At 38.3% G+C, this 26,599-nt stretch overlaps 1 protein-coding gene across 1 annotated transcript in view; it reads left to right on the top strand.

Moving 5' to 3' along the window:
• The window catches only part of EPS15L1 (epidermal growth factor receptor pathway substrate 15 like 1), a 130,444-nt gene that overhangs the window by 66,200 nt on the left and 37,645 nt on the right, over positions 1 to 26,599 (top strand). The window contains exons 16-21 of the mRNA XM_043990400.1: positions 1,583 to 1,747; positions 6,351 to 6,477; positions 7,334 to 7,384; positions 8,667 to 8,797; positions 16,330 to 16,390; positions 17,651 to 17,733. Coding sequence (XP_043846335.1) covers positions 1,583 to 1,747; positions 6,351 to 6,477; positions 7,334 to 7,384; positions 8,667 to 8,797; positions 16,330 to 16,390; positions 17,651 to 17,733 — 618 coding nt within the window. The remainder of the gene's footprint in view (positions 1 to 1,582; positions 1,748 to 6,350; positions 6,478 to 7,333; positions 7,385 to 8,666; positions 8,798 to 16,329; positions 16,391 to 17,650; positions 17,734 to 26,599) is intronic.

Genomic DNA, 26,599 nt, shown 5'->3' on the forward strand with positions numbered 1-26,599 from the left:
TTAGGGTACATTTGAACTCAAGTAGTCCCAATTCCATTTCCCTCAAGTGATTCTAAGTGACAAAACTTGGTTTCTTCTTTTGTGCTTTCTCCTCATGGCATGGAGGTGACTAGGTTCTTGAAGGCTGTTCCAATGGAGTCAAAGCCTTGACTGGTCCTACCAAACTGAAAAAACTTTGAGAACAGACCCAGTGAGGATTTTTGTGTCTTTTGTCCAAGAACCAACCACACCAAGCACAGGAGGCTCATCACCAGAAGGCTGGCCACCAGATGATTTTACTTTTGGCCATAGCTACTCATGCAACTGCCTACTAAGGAATAGAGAAGTTGTGAGCTATGTCAGTTGAATGAATACTCAGACAGATGAAATCCTAGATTCTGGAAATATTACCTTCTAATCACACGTTTTAAAAATTATTTATGTTTCTGTACCTAGCTTTTCTGTGAATTCTATATTGGGGGTTCATATATATTTAAACATATAAAGATAATATATATATAAATATATATATATATATTATGTTATTTAATAATATATCAGTCATAGAATACATATTTTTCTTTTTTTTCCTTTTTTTCCTTTTTTTTGGTGAGGCAATTGGGGTTAAGTGACTTGCCCAGGGTCACACAGCTAGTTAGTGTTAGGTGTCTGAGGCCAGATTTGAACTCAGGTCCTCCTGAATCCAGGGCCGGTGCACTATCCACTGTGCCACCTAGCTGCCCCCTGAATACATATTTTTCAAACATGAATTGGTTAGTGTCATTCAGATGTGTTTTATGAAATGAAAGTTGACTTGTGAATAGTCATTTAGAATATATACAGTTTTCTACTATTTTCAGAGATCCTTTGAAGGATCTAGGGATTTTTAGCATAGTGGAAAAAGAATGAAGGATGGGGCATGATCCCCATCTTCAAATGTTTGAAAGATTGTTCTATGGAAAAGGGAGCCAACTTAATTGGCTTGGGGCCATAGTGGGGAGCCACAGGGAGAAAAATTTCAGTATTCTTGATAGAATGGTGTCATGCAAAGAATGCTATGTTTGGAATTAAAGACCTGAATCCAAATGTAACTCAGCTACAGTGGGACCTTGGTTAAGCCTTTTAACCTTTTAGGACCTCATTGTTATCACATACAAAATGGAGAATTGGAATAGATATTCTCGAAGGTCCATTCTACCTCTGTATCTTATTGTCCTCTAAAGAAAAACTGATAGCCAGAACTGGTATTGTAAAAGGGATTCATGTTTCAGTTTGGGGTTCAGCTGAATGACTTTTGTTTCTTTCTTTTGGGGGCAGTGAGGCTTAAGTGACTTGCCCAGGGTCACACAGCTAGCAAGTGTCAAGTGTCTGAGGCCATATTTGAACTCAGGTCCTCCTGAATCCATGGCCAGTGCTTTATCCACTGCGCCACCAAAGTGAATGATTTTTGAGGTCCTACCTAGTGCTAGCTAAGATCCTGTGCTTCTTGACTTTACCTTCCTTATTGTCGGGACCTGGATCTGAGTAAGAAAAGCTGCAGCCTCTCTCAGCTGGCTGACTTTGCTGAAGTTTGTATAATAGTAGCCATTTTTCTCTCACATAGGCAAGAAGTAAGCTTTCTCAACTGCAAGAGTGTCACCAGGAAGCCAGCACAAGTATTGAACAGTTTAATGAAGCACTGAATGGGATTCCTGGTGACAGCATGACGAATTTAGCTGACCTCAGCGAAGGAGCCACACAGAAAGAAAAAGGCGGTTTTGGAGCTATGGTAAAGGTTGAATAAAAGTAATAATTAAGAGTTACCTTTTACAATGTTAACAGCAAACAAGTTTTTCAATTTGTAAATCATGTCTCATTTTGATTTTGTAAAGTGAAGGTTTTTGGTTGTGGTCTTAACTTCCACAGCTCTTGTAACCTACTTTTCATCACTATATTTCATTTTAGTACTTACTCTGTAGTTGTGGGTGAGAATGATATGTAAAAACTGTTTTGAAGGAACCTCACTTGCAATGAAAGCATTTGTATAGTGATGCTCACCAAATGTTTGGGGTCCTTCAGTAATGTGTCTGTATAAATTAACCAGAGGTGCATACAAATATTTTCTCTGCTGAGCCTACTGTTGCCTTATTTTCTGTGATGGATACTTTCTTCAAGAGTAGCATCTTTAAAATGAAAGTTCAAGATAAGGCTAAGGAATATGGCAATCAGACTTTAATCATACAAAGAGAGACCCTCCTAAAAAATGTTCTGTGAGTGAAGTGATAGTCTTCCCTCTTCTTCTCACTCATCTGAAAGAACATACCTGGGGGATGGGGTGGATATTATCATTCCACTCACCTGAAATGTTTGTAATGTTTAAGAACTCAGCACTTTATTTTAAACCTCATGACTCCAGAGCAGATATCACAATGTTAACCATGTAGGCATTTAGTTCCTTGTGTTTACTCTTTGGTTCCAAGGATGCTTACTTATATTCAGACAGCATCTCTAGATATAGCAACGTTGCCCATTTATTGCAAAATTTCTAGATATCATTCCTGGGAGGAAACAGAATTTTCTGTTGAGTCCAGTTACTTTTGTTCTGTCAAGGTGAACAGAATGAAAGCAATTGGTCTGAAAGTTTTGGTGGCTCTTGGCTCTACCATCCTTGTCCTTTTTATGCCACATCCTTTTACTTAATGTTACTACTGACATTCTTTTGGGGCTCTAACTCCTTTCCATTTCTGGCCTCATTTGTTAAGTGGTTCCTTTTTTCTTGTAATAATGTAGGCTTCTCTTCTCTTCTCTAAACATACCTGACCTCTTTATATCAATTTAATTCTTGGCATTTTTCCTTGCTGTATAGCCATACAGTTTGGTCATACCTAGCGACTAGGGAGAATTCTCTTTCTCTGGTTCTCTTGCACAGTGCTTTTTTGTTTTCCTAATTTACCTCTTCTCTCCAGCTACTGCTTGATTTCCTGGCATTCCTTCTGTACTACCTCTAAATTTCATTTACAACTTAGCTTTCTTCTTATGGAACTTTCAACATGTGATCCAAAGTCTCTTTTAGTTGTTCCACACGTTTTTATAGGTCAGTATTTCCTCAAAGAAATCTTTATGTTACCAAGGCTATTAACATTACTTTAAAAATTAAATATTAATAGTCATCTTTGATAAATTACATGAGCCAGAAGTTCAAATTTTCTACTATTTGTTATTTGTCTTGTGTATTTCCCCCCAATTTTATTTAAAAAATGCATATTTTATTTTGTCTAGTTAGGCCTTTGAACTGTGGTAATTAGGTTTTAGTCCCTAATACAGTTCACTTTTAAGTATCACTTCTGCAGTATTTTATAAGATTGGTTTCCTTGGGGGGAAAAAGAACGAAGTTGACATGGCAATCAGTGTGCTTTGTAACATGGCCAACTTTCCTCCCCACAGATTTTACTTTTCTCATTATTTTTGTTCATCTTTAAAGTATAGCTAAGTTTACATGAAAGTTAACTAATCTTGGGAATGTTTATGTCATCAATGTTAAGTAAAAACTGCCAGTTTTTGGGAAAAAAAAAACACAACAAAACCCGACAATTATCTTATTGTACAAATACAACTTTAAAAACCTTATTTGTTTGTTTCTGTTTTTTAATAAACATAGTTTGAAAAGGGATTTTTGTTTACTACTAAAAAAATGACAATTACAATTAATCAGAGGAGAGGCATCTTTTAGTTCTCATTAAGATTTTGGTTCCAAGGGAATAAATATCTGAAAAAACACATCTAGCAATGTCTAAGCAAAATTTAATATACACTTCCTGAAAGCTGCTATTTATCCTGTTATTTCTTAAATTCAAGTGATACCAACTCTAAGTGACAAAGGTTTCTTAAAACATTATTTCTTTTCTCTTATCTGATTACACCCTCCATTGAAATCCTGCTCCCATGCCTCATTGTGGCATTGGGTCCACTGGGGACTCTTGTTCTTTGATGGCTATGCCAGCAATGCACAAACTCTGATAGGCCTGCCACCCTGGGGAAGCTTCAGCCACAAACCTGGCACTGGACTGTGCCTCTTGTCTGAGGAATGACCTAGAGAAGTACAGAGAGTCTCTTCACTGGAAGGGTTAGTCCTACAGCAACTCACGGAATGTGGAGAGATTGCAGTCTACAGAGGTGGAGGGAAGTGACCCTGCTGATGACATCCTAAAGCTTTCACATGATCTGATTCTAAGCATACTAGTCTCATCTTCTTTGCACCCATTCATTCTACCCACCAAGTACTTCTGAATAAAAGAAGAAAAACCACTGCTGACTCGAGCCTCACTGAAAATCTTATCCTCCTCTGAAGGACCAGCATCTTAATCAAATTTTAGGCCTAGATCTAGCATTCTTTTAGAGAAAAGGAAATTTAGTTGATAATGCTGACATTTCACGGTAGTCATATTGCTTTAGAAATGCATAACTTTACATCTATGGTTAGTGAATTTTCTATTGAAGAGAGTTTACTTTTCCCACAGTATTCAATCAGTCACTATTAGTCCTTTTCCCTTGCACTTAGGGGGCATAAGAAGGCGGCTCAATCTTTTTTGTTGATAGACATTGGATGGAATACCTTGATGCATCAATGCATTTTTTAAAATGTTATTTTCTAGTTTGCTGACTATCTAAACACTAAGCCACACTAATTATGCCAGTATTTTCCTTAGAACTTTTCCATTAAAGGAACCCAAGAATGCTGACTTATGTAAATTATAGTTCCTTGAGACAGATCCATTTCAGAATTCCATCACTTTGTGATCTGAGACCAAACTGGTGGTTGGTGATCATGGAATCATAATCCCATCCCTGTAGTTGATGGACTGCAGCGTATTTAAAATAATCCAATGTAAACATAAAAATAAAATGGAAACGTCTGCATAGGAAAGTGTTTTCATTCTTAATCTACCATGTTACCCAGCTCTTCCATTCTTCCCCATCGTTCTTTGAAAACAAATAAATCCCTTCCAGATATGATGTGGTAGAAGAGATTTATTTCCCTGACTGGCCAGTCCACTCCCAAAGAATGGGACTTTTTCACTTTCCCCCCCCCATGTATCCAAGAATTTCACTGGATGTTAGCCGAATGTTTTCATTATTTAGTCCTTAGCATTGTCATAGCCATACAGAATTCTTACACTGTTTATAGCATTCAGGGTTCTTGGATGGTATATTGGGCAAATAGCCCAAGAATCTGACTCTGGTGCCCACCTTGGTAGGCCATATTGTTGAAGACTACTGATAACCTTTCTCAGGTAAGAAAAAAAATGTTCTGTACTCAGCAGAAGGTATATCTATTGACTAAACCCTGAAATTCTAGATTGAGGACAGTGGAAACTATTCATTTGGGGTAGAGTCTTTTATTATTAGGAGATATGAAAAGCTACATTTTAACCATGTACCACTGAAAACCATATTGCTAAAAGGAATTGATTTCATCAGATTGTTAATCTTGTCATGGACTTTTTGACTGATAAAGTTTTCTCTTAACTGCCTCTTTTGCTTTTATGCCCCAGCTTTGTAATTGATAATGATACTAAGTTTTGGTCAATTTGGATAACATTTTGGACTTGATATGCCCAAAGAAGCTAAACCCAAAGGAAGCTAAATGAATCATCATGTTTGACAGAGTTAATGGTTGTTCTGCTATAATGAAACTTCTCTGTTTTAACTAACAAACAGTATGTCTTTATTAACCAAAATGTGGGCATTATTTCTAAATGATATGCATATTTTATTACCATCTACATTAGAAATTAGCCTTTTAATAGGGCTTAAAAATAAAAAGTATACATTTAAAATACAGATTTCAATATGGTAATGTTTTACATAATCATAAGATAGATAGATAGATGAATAGATGGATTTCCCCCTTAGTTTGTGCTGGTATTTAATATGTATGTTATGATAAATTCTGATAGCTATAATTTTACAGTATGGATTACCCCCTCTTAGTATTTAACATAGTTAGCTATTGTACTTTAAAGTAGTGGGGGCGGGGAGGGGGAGGATTTTGGAAAAACATTCTGTAAAATGCATAATTTAAAATGCTTTTGTAGGGAGGTTTTCCCAGTAAGTGTTTTTTAAAGGAATAGTAGATTCAGTATATGTGAAAAATGAGAATATGTGTAAATAAGAGGAAAAAAACCCCATCAATTACTTGAATAAGACCTTAAAATTTGTCTCTTACATTTACACTGAGGAAGCCACTTCTTAGACCTTTACTTCAGTAGCTATTAATTTTAGCATTTCATTATTTAGAAGGGAACATGAAAATATTTTTGGAAATCTACATATTGACTGATTTATAATTTTAAATGATAAAAGCCTTACACTGTTTCTCCATATAATTGTAGGATGATCCATTCAAGAATAAAGCCTTATTATTTAGCAACAGTACACAAGAATTGCACACAGACCCTTTCCAGGCAGAGGATCCTTTCAAATCTGATCCATTTAAAGGAGCTGATCCCTTCAAAGGCAGTAAGTAGGGGCTAATATATTGATCAAAAGATTACATACCTACAATGCCATATTTACTTAATAATTTTACTCTAAAATGGTCAGAATTAAGTGGAGATTATCAGAACTTTCAGGTCTTGGTCTAAAGACATGCTTCACAAACCTCATTAATTTTTAGATTCATATCCCTATTAAAGAACAATAATTCACTCAGTTACACAGCAATCTAGCAAAGTTACTGCAATTCTATTATTGTTCTCCTGACATTTCCAACTTTCTTTAGCTTAGAGCCAAACACTGCTTTAAGAGAGGGATCTATAAGAAAAAATTGAGAAGTAGAGAAAGGAAAGTGATTTGCAAACACATTCAAGATATTGTTTAAATTTCCTTTCCTTTAAAGTTTCAGATTGATGATTTAAAAAAAACAACACACCTTCATTTAGGGGAAGGATCAGGTAGCTACTAAATTTAGTTTCAGCTCCCTGCTCCTAGTTCCCTCTACAATGTTGCATTACGAGTGGGTCTGACAGCCTGGCATCTTAGGCCACAGGAAGACATTGCTACACCAGGAGCTGACCTCATTAATGAGTTCTGACTGGCTCTCTAGTCTGTCTCACCCCAGCTTGTGGCAAACAGTTGCATAAACTCCTGCAAAGATATAGTATTTGTACTTAGAAAATAAAAATGTGCTTTTAGTAAGAATTGCTATTTGAAAGCAAAAGAAAAAAGTGTTTTTGTAAGAGAGAATTATTTTGGGGGCAAAAGGGGAAGCATTTTTTTTTTTCCACAAATGGGGAAATTAACAAGGGGAAATGTGCAAATAAATAATGTTTCCAGAAGCCTGAAATTTGAGGATTTCCCCCCTTTTTAAATCTAGGTGACCCCTTCCAGAATGACCCTTTCGCAGAACAACAAATGACTTCAGCAGGTAAAAGACTTTTTTCAAGGAACTGTAACGATTGGAATAACGCCACCTGCTGGATACTAACTGTAGAAGAGTTCTGCCCATGAAGCGAAGGTCTTTGAGGGCAAGACCAGGAGTCTTGTCTTTGGTATCAGGAAGTGACGCGGACTAGTGGGAGGAGGAAGGAAGAGACGGGCGCTCGGTCTCAGGCTCTTTCTTCTGGACTCTGGTGGAGAAGGGAGCTAGAAATGTGCTCTCCCTTTAATAGATAGGAATCTAGGCCTTTCTCTCTCTCTTTACCAAATTCTTATTCTCCTTAATAAATGCTTAAAAGTCTAACTCTTGCTAAAGCTTATAATTTATTGGCGACCACTCATTAGATATTTTAGACAGTTTAGCTAGAATTTTAGCCGTTAACAGAACATTTTCATGGACTCTTCCCAGAACAGTGTACTCTACAGAGCATATCTTGTTCTTTGCTTAAATTGAGGAAAACTGAAAAAAATAAATACCTCCCAGCTTCCCCTAGTAGGATGTCCAACAGAACAGTAAGTGTGTTTAGTTTCTAAAGGAAGCTGAAATTGTCATCTCCTCTCCTTTTTGCAGTTTTATGCCCCTTCTTGTCCATTTCACAGCAAGGTGAGGAGCAAAACTGCAAAGGAAGCTCCTGATAGCCAGGTGATAGTAAGTACTTGTCCATGACAGCCTGGTTCAGTGTCACAGAATATCACCCTTGGACCGTTAGCAAGGGATCCATGTCACACTTTTTCATGGGGGCCTCTGTATACGTTGATTGTAATAGCCAATATTTTTATAGTGCTTTCTTTTATAGTGCCACAGCCCTTTCTATAAACAACCTCATTGGATCTTCACCAGACTCCTGTGAGGTAGGCAGGGCAGATATTGTTACCTCCATTTTATAGCTGAGGAAACTAAGCCAGGTTATGGTCTCACAGCTAGCATGTTAAGAAACCAAGTCGTCTGATGCCAACTCCAGACTCTTTCCACCATGTTGCAGCACAACTGCTAGTCCTACTTACACACAAGGATTGACACTGATCATTTAGCATAAAGTCCTGACATCTCTCCTTTGTCTATTCTTCCTTTCTCCACGGCATTGCTAATTAGTATGTCTATCCTCTAATGCTGTTATTGAGCATACCTAAATTTGCAAGTTTCCTTTTAGTTGGAGCTTTAAATGTACATTTTTGAACATTCAAGTAGAGTAGTCCACCTATGGGTTACTGAAGTATTTAGCATTTATGAAATGGTGTTTGTTCATTCATTTTCTATCACTAAATTTTAGATCCATTTGGAGGGGATCCTTTCAAAGAAAGTGATCCATTTCGTAGCTCCGATGATTACTTCAAGAAACAAGTCAAGAGTGATCCATTTACCTCAGATCCATTCACAAAAAACCCCTCCTCATCTTCAAAAGTAAGTGACTCTTTAAGATCAATAATATATGTATATAATACATATGCATAGGAATAACCTAACACCTTTAATTGCTTTGCCATAAAGACATAACAAAAAAAAAAAAGGAATAGTGCTTTAGGAACAATATTAAACATGAACTCTTTTATAGAAGTGGGGGTGGGGTGGGGTAAAAGGGAATTACTAGCTGTGTGACCCTAGGCAAGTCACTTCACCCCAATTGCCTCACCAAAAAAACCCACAAGATTATATTGGCTATATACCTTGAACGTTTTTCATGATCTTAGAGAAACAATTAATTGCTAGTTTCTTTCTCATTTTGAAATGGGAGTCATTGATTTAATCTGTTTTTATAAGTGAGAGAATTTTTCAGGAAATGCTTTAATATAGTTAATAGGAGAAGTACAGTGCCCTGTATATAATAAGTGCTTAATACATTGTTGAAGTTGTTAATAATATAGCTCTCTTTTATGTAGCTCTTAATACTTTACACAAACTTTCATATATGTGTGTGGGGGGTAGCAGTTGCTCAGAGAGGTTAATAATATCATTTGCCTTCAGTTATATAATTACTAAGGAGCAGAACTGAGATTTAAATCCAGACCTCTTTATGCTGCTTTGTATATCACTATATCGTGTTTCTTGTACTCTTTTCTTCTTTAAGAACTTAAAGTAGGGACAGCTAGGTGGCATAGTGGATTAAGCACCGGCCCTGGATTCAGGAGGATATGAGTTCAAATCTGGCCTCAGACACTTGACAATTACTAACGGTGTGACCCTGGGCAAGTCACTTAACCCCCATTGCCCCGCAAAAAAAAAAAAGTGCAAGAACTTAAAAATAGTTCTCACCTGTGTCTTGTGATAAAAGTCTGAATTCTTCAGCTTGGCATCCATAATCTGATTCCCAGCATGCCTTTGCCTATCCCATAACCCTATATCCCATACAATCTCTCTTAGTTATCCATCCTCATTTCTTATTACTCAGTACAGTAGCCAAGTTAGTATCCTCATTGTCCCCCAAAACACGCTATATTGATTCTTACTTCTAAGTCTTCAAATTTTCTTACTTCTTTCATGAAACTATCTAGATAACTTCTACCAATATTGCTGTGGTTAGAGCCATTTATTATCTGTGTTATCATTTTTATACTTAATTAGTTTTAGCATTTTATTCTTTTTTTAAATGTTCTTTTTTAATGTAATAAATATTTTATTTATAATTTTGGGTTCCAATTTTTATCCCTCTTTCTCTCCCTCTCCTCCCCCTCCCTGAGGCAGCAAGCAATCAGATATAGGTTATACATGTATGACTATATAAAACATTATCATACATGTCATTTTGTATAAGAAAACTTGATTAAAAGAAAAAAATGAAAGAAAATGAAAAATAACATGCTTTAGTCTGTTCCATCAAAATCAGTTCTTTCTTTGGAGTGCATCAATAGCCCTTTGGGATTGCCTTAGATCATCGTATTGTTGAGAATAGTTAAGTCATTCACAGTTCTTTATCAAACAATATTTAGCATTTTATTCTAAATGGATATACCTAGTATAATTTTTCAGTAAAATGATTTTTCTCTTGGTGTCCTCATTGGCTCCTGTGAGTTCAGTTATCATCTTTATGTAGCTGAATGGTGGATGTGGGGGTTAAGGGAGGATTATCACCTCTGGTGTGAAGGCTTGCTGAGGCCTTTTCAGGGCTGCTCATCCACCTTTGGTGTTCAGCCAGGCATCCAACCCTCACCTATAGCTCCAAGAAGCTGTAACATGGGACATGTCCACACCCTGGCAAAACTGTCTCAGTAGGTGGGCTAAACCAGATCGAGGGTAACTGACAGACCTCAAACCCTCAGGTACCATGGGGATGTCTACCCCAAGCATGTGAAGACTTCCTTCCAGGCAGAATCAGCAGATGAGAATAATTTGTCTCGGTGGCCATGAAGATGGTGGAAGCACCACAGACATCAAGGCCATCCATTGCATCCCGAGCCGTCACCAGTCATTCGAACTTTTGTCTGTCCACTGAACATCTCCTCCACTCACTGGGAGAGTGAGGCTGTTGGCTTTGTGCAACTCTGCCTCACTTAAGTCCATTTTTGTTGTTGTTGTTTTGGGGTTTTTTGGTGGAAAATTTCTGGTTATCTTTATGTGGTCAAAACATCACAAAAACACAATTTGGAACTAACAAGGAACATTGTTTGCATACTATTAATATAAAGAGCAACAGAATGGTAACATCAAGAGAGGTAACTAAAACTAGCTTCTCTGCAAGTCAAGACATCACCCTATTACATCATTGTTCCTCTTAGAAATGACGGACAAACAACAATATGACTTCCAACCCTAATATTACTCATGAGTCTAGTACCATAACACCTTTTGGACATTTCACACTGGATGACCCTTAGATATCTCAAACATATCATGTCCAAAAAAGAGTTCCTTACTAACGCCTCCTCCAACTCTACCTTAATACTGTTGAAGGTATTTATCTAATCACACAGCCTCACAATCCCCATGTCATCCTTGACTCTTCACTTATCCTCATTCCATTTTTCTAGTCAGTTGCCAGATCTTGCCATTTTTACCTCCACAGCATCTCTTGTATCTCTCCCCTTTTGTCTGTTCACACAGCTAACTTTCATCCTAGTCCAGGCCATTATTCCTTCTCATCTGAAGTATTACAAGAGCCTTCTTGCAGGCCTCCCTACCCTAAGCCTCTCTCCCGTGCTACCATCCTCTGCACAGATTCCCAAGTGGTTTTCCTGGAATATAGGTAGGACTGTGTCATCCTGCTACTTGATAAACATCATTTGCTCCCGGAGCAGAACCTCCCTCTGGGATCCAATATAAACTCCTCCATTTGGTATTGGAAGCTTTTTATAACCTGGTCCCATTCTATCCTTCCAGTCTCATACATTATCCTTCCATGTGCTTTGTGGTCCAAGACATACAAGCCCAAGATGCCCTGACCTGCTTGCTGCTCCACCTCCTGCCTCTCTCTCTGGGCCTTTGCCCTTGGGCTGGGGATGTGCTGCTTTCCTCGCCTCTGCCTTCTGGGATGCCTAGTTTCCTTCAAGACTCAGCTTCGTCTCCACCTTCTTCGTGAAGTTTTCCCTGATTCCTTCCTAGCTGCTGGTGCACCTCCTCCCAAACTACCTTGTGCTCATTTTGTCTGTGTTCTGTAGAGAGCTCTCCTTAATCATGTCCCTGTTAAGAGTGTAAACTTCACAGTGGGGACTCTCACTTTTGTCTTTGTGTCCCCAGCACTTAAAATAATACTTGGTCCATAAAAGTTGCTTAATGAATGCTGGTTGAATAATCACTTGGTTGATTTGTTAGTATATTATAACCACATACTACAGTGTTTCAGAACCCCCTTGGAACATTTTATTGGACTGGCTACCCATTTAGATATTGTACTGATGATGCTAATGTTTTTGTTGGAGCTAGTTAACAGTCAAGATATGTTTTTTATTATCTTATGTTCTTTAATTTGAAAAATTCTTTATGTGTGTAAGCCTTGTTTCTTTAACAAGACTAAAAGATCTTTAAGGAAGGGATTGTCTCATATTTTTTGTATTAGATTAGATTATAAGCTCCTTGAGGGCAGAGACTATCTTTTGCCTCTTTTTGTATCCTTAGTGTTTAGCACAGTGCCAGACACATAGTAGGTACTTAATAAATGTTTATTGAATAAATATCTTCCCTCAATTTGTACAGTGGTAGGCACAGGGTAAGTTCCAGCCCCTCACTGTACTGTGAGCTGAGTTCCAGAAGTAGCTGCTGCTGCAGCTGATTCAGAGTCTCCAGAGGCCTGTTTCTGTGGTGTGACCTGCCTGAGGCTGGATCTGTGCTGGCACGGCCTGGGTCTGGGCTCCATTCTCACCCCGGTACAACAGACCTTTCCTGCTGACCTTCTAAGCCATCTTTGGTTCTGCTGCTCTAGGAATTGTCTTATGGCATTATTTGAAGCTATTTGGAGGGATCATGGGGAGAGGTCCAGGAAGTCACTGTCTTTCCTTTGCCATCTTGGCTATGCCCCAGTACACTTCTTTATAACCCCCAAATTACCTCCTGAACATAAAAATTCACAAATTTTGTTAGGTCCTCATCCTTTTTTATGCTTCTGCATATTTAACACTGTCTTCTGGATGCTCTTTCATCTCTTGACCTCAGAGAAAGCACATTCTCCTAGTTTTCCTTTTATCTCGTATCACTCCTCTGTCTCTACTCATTTCTTGACCCTTTACTGAGGGTATTCCTTAAAATTCTGTCTTTAACCTTCTTTTCCTTTCTATACTGCTCCCTTCTCAATTCATTCCCCACTTAAGTTACTATCTGTAGAGGTAAATCACAAATCTGTTTTTCTAGGTCTAGGCTCATGTCTCCACCTGTTTACAAGACCTCCCCATTTGGGTCTCCCACCATAATCTCAAACTCAACATGTCCTTTGTTGAGTCTATTATTCACTATATCTGCTAAATCTGTTCCTACTTTTGACTTTGCTTTCTAGCAGTAGTACCATCTCCTTTCCAATGTTCCCCTCTCACTTTAAAAAACAATTTTTATTATGAACATAATCCTATTATGTATAGTGTGGCTATTTCAAAGTGTGTGTGTGTGTGTGTGTGTGTGTGTGTGTGTGTGTGTGTGTGTGTAATATTTAACAAGGTTATCACAGAATTGCCCTGTTGTAATTTTTTTGTCCCTTTCTGAACCTTTTGGTTTTCTCCTGGGTCCTTTTTTCTTTTCCTGAGTCCTTTTAAAATACTTTATTCATCCTAATTTCTTTCATTTTTAATTTTATTTTCTGCATTTCTCTCATTTCTCACTTTTCAGGTCCAAGTTATAGCTAATTCCTGTTGTTTCTACTTGTATAATATTTTTCTATTCCCACTACCTCTACCCTAATGTAGGTTCTTGTTACCATTGACCTTGATTATTGAAGTAGTCTCCCAACAAATCTTTCTGCCTTTCTTGTCTCTTGCTTTCAGTCTTTTTTTTAATTATAAAAGTATTTTATTATTTTCCAGTTCCATGTAGAGATAGTTTTCAACATTTGTTTTTATAATATTTCCAATTTCAAATTTTTTTTCCCTCCCCTCCCTCCCCCTTTCCCAAGACAGCAAGTAATCTGATATAGGTTATAAATGTACAATCACATTAAAAATATTTCTGCATTAGTCATGCTGTGAAAGAAGAATCAGAGCAAAAAGGAAAAACCTCAAAAAAGAAAAATAACAGCACCCAAAACAAGAAATAGTATGGTTCAATCTGCATCCATATTCCACAGTTCTTTTTTTTCTGGATTTGGAGTCTTGCTTCCAGTCTTTCCTTATTTTGATGCTAGCTTAATTTTCCTAATTCATAGTCTTAATAATTCACTTTTACTCAGTACTTTTATATTGCATTTGAGTCTCACAGTAACCCTTTGGAGGTAGGGACTGTGGGTAATATTAACCCTACTTTACAAGTAAGGAAACAGATTGATAGAGGGTAATTGGTTTGGCTATGATGATACAGCTAATAAACATTGTAGAGGCCCCAGAAGAGAACTGTAATCACTCAAAAGAGTTTGGTCTGTCCATCCTCTGAGGAAAAAGCATGTAGATGAATGTCTGTTGCCCAGATTTCAGCATGCCTTTGAATAGACACCATATAGAGTGCTCTCCAACAGTGGGTATCTGGGATGGAAGATAAGTTGAGCCCAGAGTTGAGTAGGGAGATTGGAGGAGGCTGGATTGCTTGTGGGAAGTTGCAGGGCTCTTTTACTAATCTCAAGCTTCTCATAAAAGCAAAGGTCAGCCTTTTCAATACTAGTATTATATAGGTGCTGCTAGACAACAAAAGAAGTTTCATATTGAGGACAATAAAGAGGCCCATGGTGGGTGTGCTCAGGCTACAGCATACAACAAATGAGGAGCTCTGAAGAATAGAAGTAGGAGAAAGCAGCATGGGTTAGTTATATCATGAGAAGAGAAGTTGGGCTGGTCATATGGCAGGAATATGGGATGACAGATGAAACAGACAGGATGTTCTACTGATGTCCTTACAGGGTGGGGAGAAATCGAGGAAGGTCTCCTGGCCCCGGAGGATGGATCCCTCGAGGCTAGCTTTTTGGAGGACCTGTATAAGAGTCAGACGGGATGGATGAGTTGTGATCTGTGTTGTCAGGAAGTCCTGAAGTGATGAGATCACAAATGCATTTGAGTAGTTGAGCATCTTTTGGGATTATTTCTGTCCATTCATTATTTGATTAAAAAACTCTCCCCCCCACTCAAAGCTATGGACCTGACCTGATACTCTCCTGGTTTTTGGTGGTATGACCTAACATTCAAGTCATGCATCCACTTTGAGTTTATTGTGATATATGTAAGTTCGAGGTCTAAATCTCATTTCTGCCAAACTGTTTTCTAGTTTTCCTACTGTTCTTAATGATTTCTTCTCCAAGAAACTTATATTCTTAGATTCATTTGTTTCTGAGTCTTTTTTATCTAATCTGTTCCACGGATTCTTTTTTTGGGGGGGTGGGAGGCAAATGAAGGTTAAGTGTCTTGCCCAGGGTCACACAGCAGCTAGTAAGTCTCAAGTGTCTTAGGCCAGGTTTGAACTCGGTTCCTCCTGAATCCAGGGCCGGCGCTTTATCCACTGTTCTACCTAGCTGCCCCCACTGATCTTAAAAAATTTTAATCAGTACCAAATAAATTTCATTGCTCTTTTGTAGTATAATTTGAGGTTTGGAGTGTTGTTGTCCTTTTCTATTACATTTTTGTTCATACACTTTACTCTAGCCAAACTGGACTGCTCTGTATTCACTGTCTTTTCTTGTCCCTGTGACTTTACTATTTCCATTCCCCTAATGCCTAGGAATGTCTTCTATTTCTTTGCCTGCTGAATTCTTATACATAATACATGATTCTGAAAATTTCTGATATATTTATCATACATTACAGGTTGTCTCAAAAGTATTTTCGGACATCCTGTATATCATATTCTACTTATCTGTGTTTCATTCGATCAACAGCATTTATTAAGCATCTCCTATATCCTAGGCACTGTGCTGAACTCTAGAGATATGAAGAAAGGGCAAAAAAAAAAGTGTCTGCTTTAAGGTGCTCACATTCTAATGAGGGAGACGATGTGCAAACAGGACAACATGAATTAACAGGGATCTGAAAAGGATTTTTGCAGAAGATGGGATTTTAGCTAGGGTTTGTCAGGGAAGAAGCTAGGAGATGGAAATGATGAGGTAGAAAATTCCAGGCACTGGGGGATAGTTAGTGAAAATGCTCAGAATTGGGAGGTGTAGTTTTTGTCTTTTATCCCTTTGTACTAGACTTTATGTTCCACGGGGACATTGGTAATGTCTAAACTTTGTATCTTGAATGTGTTTTGTACACAGTGGGCACTTAATAAATGTTCAGTAGATAAGTGTGTTTTCTGACTTTTCATAATTATCAAATAGAAGTTTTTAGTCCACGCGTGTAGAGTCACTAATAGCATTTCATTTTTCCTTTTGTGTCATTTAGCCTGACCCCTTTGAAGTCAGTGATCCTTTTTCATCCTCCAGTATCTCTTCAAAAGGAACAGGTAAGAAGGGAAATCTTCTTTCTTTCCTATTCCCTTTAAAAAATATAAGTGGCTTATAATGCTAATCAATGCATTCATATACATGAATTGGAGAGGGCTTTAAAAAAGTATTTCTTTTATTCTCTTATGTCAATAACATCTTGTTTTCAGTGTTTTATTTCTGTAAAAATTGTGAGAATTGAGAGCAACTCTACCTAATTTCTCTTAAGATCCTTCCTAGAGAATTACTGTAAAGTTAGTAACGTCTATCTGATTGTACCCATCAATAAGAAGGAGCAGCTTTGAAAAAGAAAATATGCTAATGGAAATACAGTGATAAGATTTTTTTCCCCTCATGCATCAGGCACCCACCAATCGTTGGGCCAGGCTTCTTTTTCTCCTAGCTTAGTTCCATTTCTTCTGAAAGTTCAGATTTTGATTGAATGAAAAGTTTGTGTTGTTATTAGTAAAGGACTTGGACTGGTACAGCCTTGTAATGTGAAAAATGCAGAATATAATTGTGAGAACGAAGAGGATTTTTAACAACTCCTCTTGGCTTTGGGGACCTTAGCTGCCCAGCAGCTAGGCTAGGTCTGTTTATAAAGGGAGATAGAATGTAGAGGAACATCACTGTGGCATATTATTCACCACCAGTCATGACCAAGGAAAGAAGCCTAAAAGGCATTAAACAACTTTCAGGCCAAATCTTATGGATAAAAGTTTACCCTTGAACTGTTATGTCTTTCTTTTACCCTTTTCCCCCAATATGGTTTGTACTTTTGAACATGATCAGTTGAGGTTTTTTTTTTTTTTTAGTGAGGCAGTTGGGGTTAAGTTGGGGTTAACTTGCCCAGGACCACATAGCTAGTAAGTGTTAAGTGTCTGAGGCCGGATTTGAACTCAGGTCCTCCTGACTCCAGGGCCGGTGCTCTATCCACTGCGCCACCTAGCTGCCCCATCAGTTGAGGTTTTGCAGAAAATATATGTAAATTCTTTTGATTAAATAGTTTTGGCTGGTTTGAAATACATGTTTTTTCAGAGTTGTGTAGAATCGTGTGGTATAGCTGAAATCCATGTTCAAGGGGTAGATTAACTAAAGTAGGAATTTTCAGAGACTATTCAGGAACTGCTTCCGGATTTGCTATAATAAGCTCGTAAATATAACTAGATTCTAATTTTCTTTCTTTGTGGATTATTTAGAGTAGAAAGCTTGTGATTTTCAGTTTTTCTTAGAAGAAATTTCACAGATATACAAAATTGTTTTCTTGGTACAACTTACAGATCCCTTTGGAACCTTAGATCCCTTTGGAAGTGGTGCCTTCAGTAGTAGTGAGGGCTTTGCGGACTTCAGCCAGATGTCAAAGGTAAACTCAGCTCAGTGGAGCATCCTCTCTTCTCTAAAATGGTTGTGTTCTCTCATAGATTTTATGGTATGGGATGCAATTACATAATTTTTAATTTTACATTTCTCTAAAAGTCAAAATCTTGTCAATGATGTATATCAAATGTTGAGACAAATTGGACCAGGCAGGACCATTGGAAGTCATCTAATTCATATTTTTTCCTTTAAGCAAAATTAGAATATACCTGAACCACCTTGGATGGAAAGGTTCTCTAGCCTTTTATTAACAGATGAGGTAGTTGTTGGTTTGGTGAGACAGTTTACAAAGGGCATGGAAATGCTGGTTCTGCTAGTCAGTAAAAGCTATGCCATAGCAGACTAGTGAGTTCCTTCCTCTGAGCATTAGTTTTTTCTTCTATAAAGTAGAAATATGAATACTTGTGAGGAAATTCCTTTGTTACTTACAAAACAGTCTAATAAAGTTGAGTTGTTACTACTAATGAACTTGAATGTGGAAATTCCATAGCCACCCTTACTGGCTCGTTTTAGTGTCTGCAAGCTGTCCCATACTCCAGCAAACATTTCATCTGGTATTAGTGGTGTGCAAAGCCATGTGCTTTGGTGTGGGAGGGGCCTTGAGTACCCTTCTGCTTTTCATAGAGATGTTATTTAGACCAAGGCTTTTTAAGGTTTTTCTACTTGCAACCCCTTTTCCCCAGAGAAATTTTTATGTGATCCCGGGTATATAGATATATAAAAATAGGTATACATAACCTTTTACTGTTGCCAAATTTTTGCAACCCCCACATTCAGTTAAATGACCCCATATGGGGTTGTAGCCCACAGTTTCAGAATCCTTTAGTTAGACCATGATTGCCTTTTTATAACTAAAGAGTTGGGCTTCACAGAATCAGTTTCTATCAGGATCTATTTAAATATTCATTAGTTCTACACAAATCTCAAATGATAAAGTTTGTAAGTACTGATTCATGATGCTTCTTTATGAGATAGTCAACATGATTGACAGTTGTCATGGCAATCATTTGTTCTGTTCTTAGCCCCTCTCCATTAGAAGCCCACGTGAAATACTTCGTTAGGACTTGTGTGTGCCTATACTATATCATGGTAGATGCTGGAACAAAAAATTGGTATATGTTCTCCACCTTTTGTAGCTGATAGCAGAGGTGTGATTGTGGCCTATTATTTCCAAGAAAGCCTACAGTTCTTTAGATAAGCAAAAAACTTGAAATAGAGTGTCTGGCAGGAAGTCACCACTTTATTAGAAGAAAAATTAAATTGCCTTTTATACAGGTTGGCAGAGGAGATAGAAAGAAGAATCTTTTATCCTGAAATTGGAATTGTTCTATGACTCCAAGTTTAGGAAACTCCAAGAGGCAGAAAGAGCAAAGAAATAAAAAATTTTCCCCTTTAAACTTTGATGTCTTTGGTTATCTTTTCCCAGAGGCAGATACCCACTGATAAAAGCTGGCTTCAATTTGGAACACTAGTAGCCCAGATTTCCTCATTCCAGCAAGGAGTAGAGAGGGTGTTCTAAGATCCTTTCTAGCTCTGCATTTGATTCTAAAGTGTGTTTCTCTGAGGAGGGAAAAACAAACTAGAAATTTATTCTCAGCATCTTTAAAATTTTTATTGATGCTATTTTTTAACTTCTTTATCTTTTCTATAATATAGTACTATTAAGCTATACAAATGAGTGCGTTGGCCAAGCCTGATATATAATCAGCTTCTAACTTATTAAAAGTGGTCACTATTTCAGAGAAAAACTGAGTTTCAGTTTAAATTTGAAAGTTCTTTCTGAGTAAGTTATATTTCCTTGCAGGGTTTGAATTTAAGAATTTCTGCCACTTGGTGGCAGCAATTTCAAAAGAAGCAGGCTTTTAAAAAATGTTATTTTCTAAGTGCAGTAGTTCTGTATGGAAAGTTTCCTCTGTGACTGTGGAAGTGGAACCATAGAGATTTAGAGCTGAAAGAAACCTTAGTAGGCATCTAGTCTGACTTTCATTTTACAATGAGATGAGGAAATTTGGACCCAAAGAGGTTAAGTGACTTGTCTATGGGCACAATTAGAAAGTGGCACAGGGACAGCTAGGTGGCACAGTGGATAGAGCACCGGCCCTGGAGTCAGGAGTACCTGAGTTCAAATCCGGCCTCAGACACTTAACACTTACTAGCTGTGTGACCCTGGGCAAGTCACTTAACACCAATTGCCTCACCAAAAAAAAAAAAGTGGCACAAATGAAGTTAGTTTTTTGAGGGAGAAGATGTGTTATTTTCAAAAGTTCACATGTGAGATCTTATAGAAGTAATTCCTTTAAGGGATTAGAAGTTGGATTTAGGTAACCACTAAGATTCCTTTCTCTGATTCTCTTGATTTCCATTCTGATATTCTTTTTACTGTACCAAATTAACTGTTTTAGGTCTAAGAAATGGGTTTTTTAAAGTGACCTATTTTCATTTTTTGAAGTTCTGACTTTAGTCCTATTTCAGTCCTATTTATTTCTCTTTGCCTGTTTTTCACAATAGTAATTAGAGAACAAATATGCATTTGTGATTTTTAGAAAAAGTCACACTTCCTGTTCAAACATGGGATTGTATTCAACTGGGAAAAGTTGGACAGTTGAGTGGAAAATTTAATTTCCAACATGATGATGTTTTGTTTCCAGTATTCCATTAACTCCCAATTGCATGATAGTCAAAGCCTCACCTTTCATATTGCAGCCATGTGCTTTTGCTCCTTATTTTCTTTATTCAGTTAATTTACTTATTAAACATCTGATATGTGCAAGGCTTAGTCTAGGGCATGCAAAGATGAAAACATAAAAAAAACAGAATCTAGAAGCTGAAAGAGACCTCAGAAACTATCTAGTCAAAACTTTCACTGAAGAAAAATTCCTTCTCTGATATCCCCAGCAAGTGGATATTTAACTTGAATATCTCCAGTGAGCTGGAACCCATTGCCTCTCAAGGCAGTCCATAGCACTTTGGAAGAACTCTCATTTTAGTGAGTTTTTCTTCACATTAAGCCTAAATTTGCCTTTTCGCAACTTCTGCCCATTGCTTCCAGATTAGCTCAGTGGAGCCAAGCAGAACAAGTCTAATCCCTCTTCCATAAGATACCCCTACAAATATTTGAAAGCAGTTGTTATATTGCTTTTGGACTTCCTCCGGTTCCTAAACATTTCCTCAATCCTCCTATTGCATGATTACAAGGTCTCTTCTGAGTGTTCTTCCGTTTATTAGTTCCTTCTTAAAATGTGGTGTCCCAGATTGACAATGGTCTTCTGACAGGGAGCAGAGCAGAGCAGAGTAACATGATACCATCCTCCCCAATCTTCCTGTTGCTATTAGCACAACTTTTGTGAGCCAAACAGAGTAAATCTCAGTGTTCTTCCTCTTAATAGCCCTTAAGATGCTTGAAGACAGTCATCATGTTTTCTCCAAGTCTTTTTGTCAGGCTAAACATCTCAGGTCCCTTCAAAACATACCATCATGGTGCCCTCTTACGTATATCCTCTGTTCTGTCAGTGTTTCTCTTAAAAGGTGGTGTCTAGAACACTGGATATGATCTGATGAGGGCAAAATATAATGGCACTGTGACTTCCCCTGTTCTGAATGTCATTTCTTTTCAAAATATAGCCTTCTCAAACATTATCATCTTTGCTTTCCATGTCATACTGTTGATTCATATTTGGTCAATCAGCAGTCAACAAGCATTTATTAGATGCTTCATATTAAAGTATAGATGGTGATATTGTCATCATCATTGGTGTTGTTATAATTGCTATTACTTGAAGAGGAAAGATGGGAATTGTATGACATGTGCCCTAGACTCTGGGAAAGTTTCCCAGAGAGATTGATGAGAATGCCTCAAGAACTCACCAACCCACTTTAGATTCTAAATAATATGAACAAAAGGTGAAAGCAAAAGCAGGTGATTGAGGAGGATTACAAAAGTGGGGCCCTTGGGGAGTGGCAGCAGCTCTGAAGCCAGAGGGGATTGGGGTTGGTTGAAAAAGCAGAGAACCCACATAAAGGGTTTTAAAATTTATATATAGGAGGAAAAGAAGGAGATTCAAAGAAGGGATAGGACCTGTGTTCATTACAGATAGAATGAAGTCAACCAAGGACTGGGAGTAAGCTGAACTGTACCGCTCCTTTTTTTACTTGTTTTCTCTGCCAAGAAGAATGATGGTAGACTGGAAAGGGCAAAATAAAAATGGCCGATAGGGAGCTGATAGCCAAGATAAATAAGTATATAACAGAAGCATTCAATCAAGATATGTTAAGCACTCATTTTGTGCTTGTTGTGATGCTCAGCCCTTGGAAGGCACAGGAAAAAGTTAAACAGTCTGTGAGTTTAAAATGTACTGGGGAAGACAATATAGACACATTTAAGTTTATGAAAAAAATACACAAAACACACAGCCCTTGGAAAGGGAATGCACTCATGGTTTGGGTGTGGAGTGCAAGATCAGGAAAAGCTTCATTTAGAACAGAGGTGTCAAATCTCTGTGGTGTACTGCCTCAGCATTTTCAAGTGGCCACAAACCAGATAAAAATGTCACTGGGAAATATTTAACAAAATAAATAAAAATACAATAGAATGTAGATAACACTAATATGTGGTTTCCTAAGTCAATTTGTATGGTTTAATGACTCCTGTTTCTATTTGAGTTTGACACCACTGATGTAGAAGGGGGCCCTTGAACTGTGTAGCCCTGGTATACTCTGTCCTGTTCAGATAACACTTCTCTTTCTTTCTCCACTGATCCTCAACCAAATCAAGATAATAAACACTTATTAAAGATCTATTCTGTGCTAGGCACTATTAAGTGAAAGGGAGAAACCTAGTTCCAGCCCTCAGGGAGTTCCAGTTTAATGAGGGAGACAACATGCAAAGAATTACAAACAAGTAAGATTTTTACAGGATCGGCTGGAGATAATCAACAGATAGACGGCACGGAGATTATGAAGACTGGGAAAGCCTTGAAGAAGGTGGGATTTTAGCTGAGAGGTGAAGGAATCTAGGGAGGTAGGATGTGCATTTCAGGCACAGAAGACAGTCAGTAAAAACACTTGGATTTGGGAGATGGAGTATTGTATGCAAAGAGGCCAGTGTCATTGGACCACAGGATACTTGAAGAGGAGTAAGGTCAGTCAGTAAATATTAAGTGTCTTCTATGTGCCAGGGACTGTCCTAAGCACTGGGTTTACAAAGAAAGGCAAAAGACAGTAACCCTGCTAAAGGTAGAGGACAGGAAAGGTAGGAGGAAGGAGCTAGGTTATGAAGAACTATAAAAGCCACAGGGTTTGTATCTGAACCTGGAGGGAATCACTGGAGTTTATTGCATGGAGAAATGACAGGATCAGACCTGTGCTTTAGGAAGATAAGGTTGACAGCACAGTGGAGGGAGACATCTGAAGCAGGGAAACCAACCAGCAGTAGTCATAAGTGTGAGGTGAAGAGGGCCTGCCCAGGTTATTGGCAGTGTCAGAAGAGAGAAAGTGGCAAATACAGGAGGTACAAAGAAGGTAGAAATAACAAGACTCGTCGACAGATTGGATATAGGAGGTGAGAGAAAGTAAGGAGCTGAGGTTGATACCTAGATTGTGAGCCTGAGTAATTAGGAAGATGATAATGCCCTCAACTGTAATGGAAGTTAAGAAGAAGAAAGGATTGGGGAGGGGTGGGGGGAGATAATGAGTGCAGTTTAGGATGTGTTGCAAAGTTTAAGATATCTCTGGGACATCCAGTGAGAGATGTCTAATAGGCAATTAAAGAAGTTAGTCTGGGGATCCAGAGAGAGGTTAGGGCTGGATAAGTAGATTTGATACTTACCTGTATACAGATGTTAATTGAAATCACAGTCATGGGATCTGATGAGATCAATTGAAATAGTATAGAGGGAGAAGAAGACTTAGGACAGAGTATTGAGGGACACACATGGTTAGTAGGAGTGATGTGGATGAAGATCCAGCAAAGGTGAGACAGATAAGAGAAAAACCAGGTAACAGCAGTGTCAAGAAAATGTAGAGAACGAATGAATGAATGAAACACGTATTAAGCACTTACTTTGTGCCAAGCATATGCTAAGTGTTGGGGGTATAAATAGAAAAATAAGATAGCCCCTTTTCTCAAGCAGCTCACATTCTAATGGGTGGTTTTAGTTGCAAGTCAGATGGAAAAGTCCTCTGGTTCTTAGGGTGTGGTGGTAAAGCATATGTTAATGCCTCTTTAATTTCTTTTTGCTGATAAAATGGTACTAGTTTCTGATGAAGCACTTGACAATGCCAGGGACTTTGATGACAATTTTCTTTTTTGGGTCTTCAGGAACTATGGCTGAGAAGGCACCTGTAGGAGCGGTTCCCAGGCTAATTCTCTTAAGGGGTTGCTTTCCTCTACCTGAGAGCACTGGGCTGGAAGCACTCTATTTCCAAGGCCTTTGGGTTCAGGGTCCTGGGCTGTCTCCATCAGGATCTGAGAGGGGAAGATGGTGGTCAAGGTGGTGGTCTGACTTGCTTGAGACAGATGCTGCTTACACTCTCTCCCTCAGGATGCCATTGCTTCAGGTAGACTGGTTTGCCTTCCTTGTGCTGCCTGTGTGGCATTTAGTAGGGATAGCTGGCCTCTTCTCCACTGGAGTTGCTTCCTCTGATAATGGCTGTGAGTTGGGCAGGAAATAAGAAATAAGGTTTGGGACAGAAGTGTCAAATTCAAAATTCAGGCCTGGCTCTGAACCCAATTAAAATGTAATTGGGAGGGGCAGCTAGGTGGCTCAGTGGATAAAGCACCAGCCCTGGATTCAGGAGGACCTGAGTTCAAGTCTGGTCTCAGACACTTGACAGTTACTAGCTGTGTGACTCTGGGCAAGTCACTTAACCCTCATTGCCCCACAAAACAAACAAACAAACCCAAAAAAGTAACTGAGAAATGCTTAACCAAAAAAAATATATGTATATATATATTTTTTTATTTTTATATATCCCCATACATTATTATATAGATAGCGTTCATTTGTGTTTTCTAAGTCAATATGCAGCTGCAAAGATAACAGTTTCTATCAGAATTTAACCCCATGGGGGCAGCTAGTTGGCACAGTGGATAAAGTACCATCTCTGTATTCAGGATGAACTGAGTTCAGATCCAGCCTCAGACACTTGACACTAGCTGTGTAACCCTGGGCAAGTCCCTTAGGGTCATTGCCCCTAACCCCTCCCCCCCAATAAAAAAAAAAGAGAGAGAGAGAATTTAACACCACTAGTTTGGGAGATGCTGCCACTCCCCAGGCTCCTGTGCCTTTCTGACAGTTGATGGCAGTGGGTCAGCAGTTCTTGCTGGTGGTGATTAGGAAGGTGCTAGGCCCTCTCTCCTCCATAATGATTATGGGGTCTAGGCTGGAAGCAGGTCTGACTATTCCCAAGAGGAGAGAGTATCAAGGAGAAGAGGTGATCAAGAGCATCAGAGTAAACCTATTGCTTGATGAAAACATCTTGATAGATTGGTCAGTGTTGCTGTGAATATTTTAAAATATATGGGATCTTTTTATCTTTGACCATTTTAAGGTGTATGTCTAGGAGAGAGAGTTCTGTGTGAAAGGGTATGGTCACTAGACATTTTTTTTTTTTTGGCGAGGCAATTGGGGTTAAGTGACTTGCCCAGGGTCACACAGCTAGTAAGTGTTAAGTGTCTGAGGCCGGATTTGAACTCAGGTACTCCTGACTCCAGGGCCAGTGCTCTATCCACTATGCCATCTAGCTTCCCCACTAGATATTTTTAATATAATTCTACTTTATAGAATGATTGGATCAGTTCAGAATTCCCTTAACAGTGTATTAGTATGGGGCAGCTAGATGGTGCTCTGGATAAAGCACCAGCTCTGGATTTAGGAGGACCTGAGTTCAAATTTGGCTTCAGATACTTGAAACTTATCAGCTGTGTGACCCTGGGCAAGTCACTTAACCTTCATTACCCTGAAAAAACCAAAAACAAACAAACAAAAAACAGTGTATCTGTATGTCCCTACACACTATTTCTCTTTTTTTGTCATCTTTGCCAATATGCTGGTTGTAACTTGAAACTTCAGAGTAATTTTAGTTTCTATTTATTTCTTATATTAGTGATTTAGAGCAATTTTTCATGGAGTTGAAATCTACATTTCTTCTTTTGAAAACTAGTCCAGGGGCAGCTAGGAGGTGCAGTGGATAAAGTACTGGCCCTGGATTCAGGAGGACCTGAGTTCATATCCAGCCTCAGACACTTGAAACGTTCTAGCTGTGTGACCCTGGGCAAGTCACTTAACCCTCATCGCCCCGTCCCCCCTCCCCCCCCCAAAAAAAGAAAACTAGTCCATATTATTTGACCACTTGTCCATTGAGATGTTACTCGTGGTCTTCTGTATTTGTGTTAATTATATATCTTTGGTATGAAACCCCTGTGAAAGATAGTTGATGAAAAGATGTTTTCCTAACTGAGAGTTACTTTTCTAATTCTACCTATATTGATTTTATAATTCTAAAATCTTTTCAATTTCATGTAATTGAAATTGTATTATAGCTTTTTGGACCTCCTCTAACCCTTATTTGGTGACAGATTCTCTCCCTTTTTGTTAATTTTGCTGAATTGCATTTTCTTTCCTTCTCAAATTTTGTTGTTGTTGCATAGGATAGCTCCAATGGGCAGGGTAAAGGGAAGTAATATATTCAGAAATTAAAGTGAAATGAAAACAAAAGGTATTTATAAAAATTAAAATAAAAGAATTCTTCTTCAACCATGGTTATGAAAGATACCTCCAATAGTTTTCCTTTAATCTTTTGTTTTGTTTTGTTTTTGCAGGGCAAAGAGGGTTAAGTGACTTGCCCAGGGTCAC

The sequence above is a fragment of the Dromiciops gliroides genome, chromosome 1, assembly GCF_019393635.1.
Source record: "Dromiciops gliroides isolate mDroGli1 chromosome 1, mDroGli1.pri, whole genome shotgun sequence".
Lineage (NCBI taxonomy): Eukaryota > Metazoa > Chordata > Mammalia > Microbiotheria > Microbiotheriidae > Dromiciops > Dromiciops gliroides.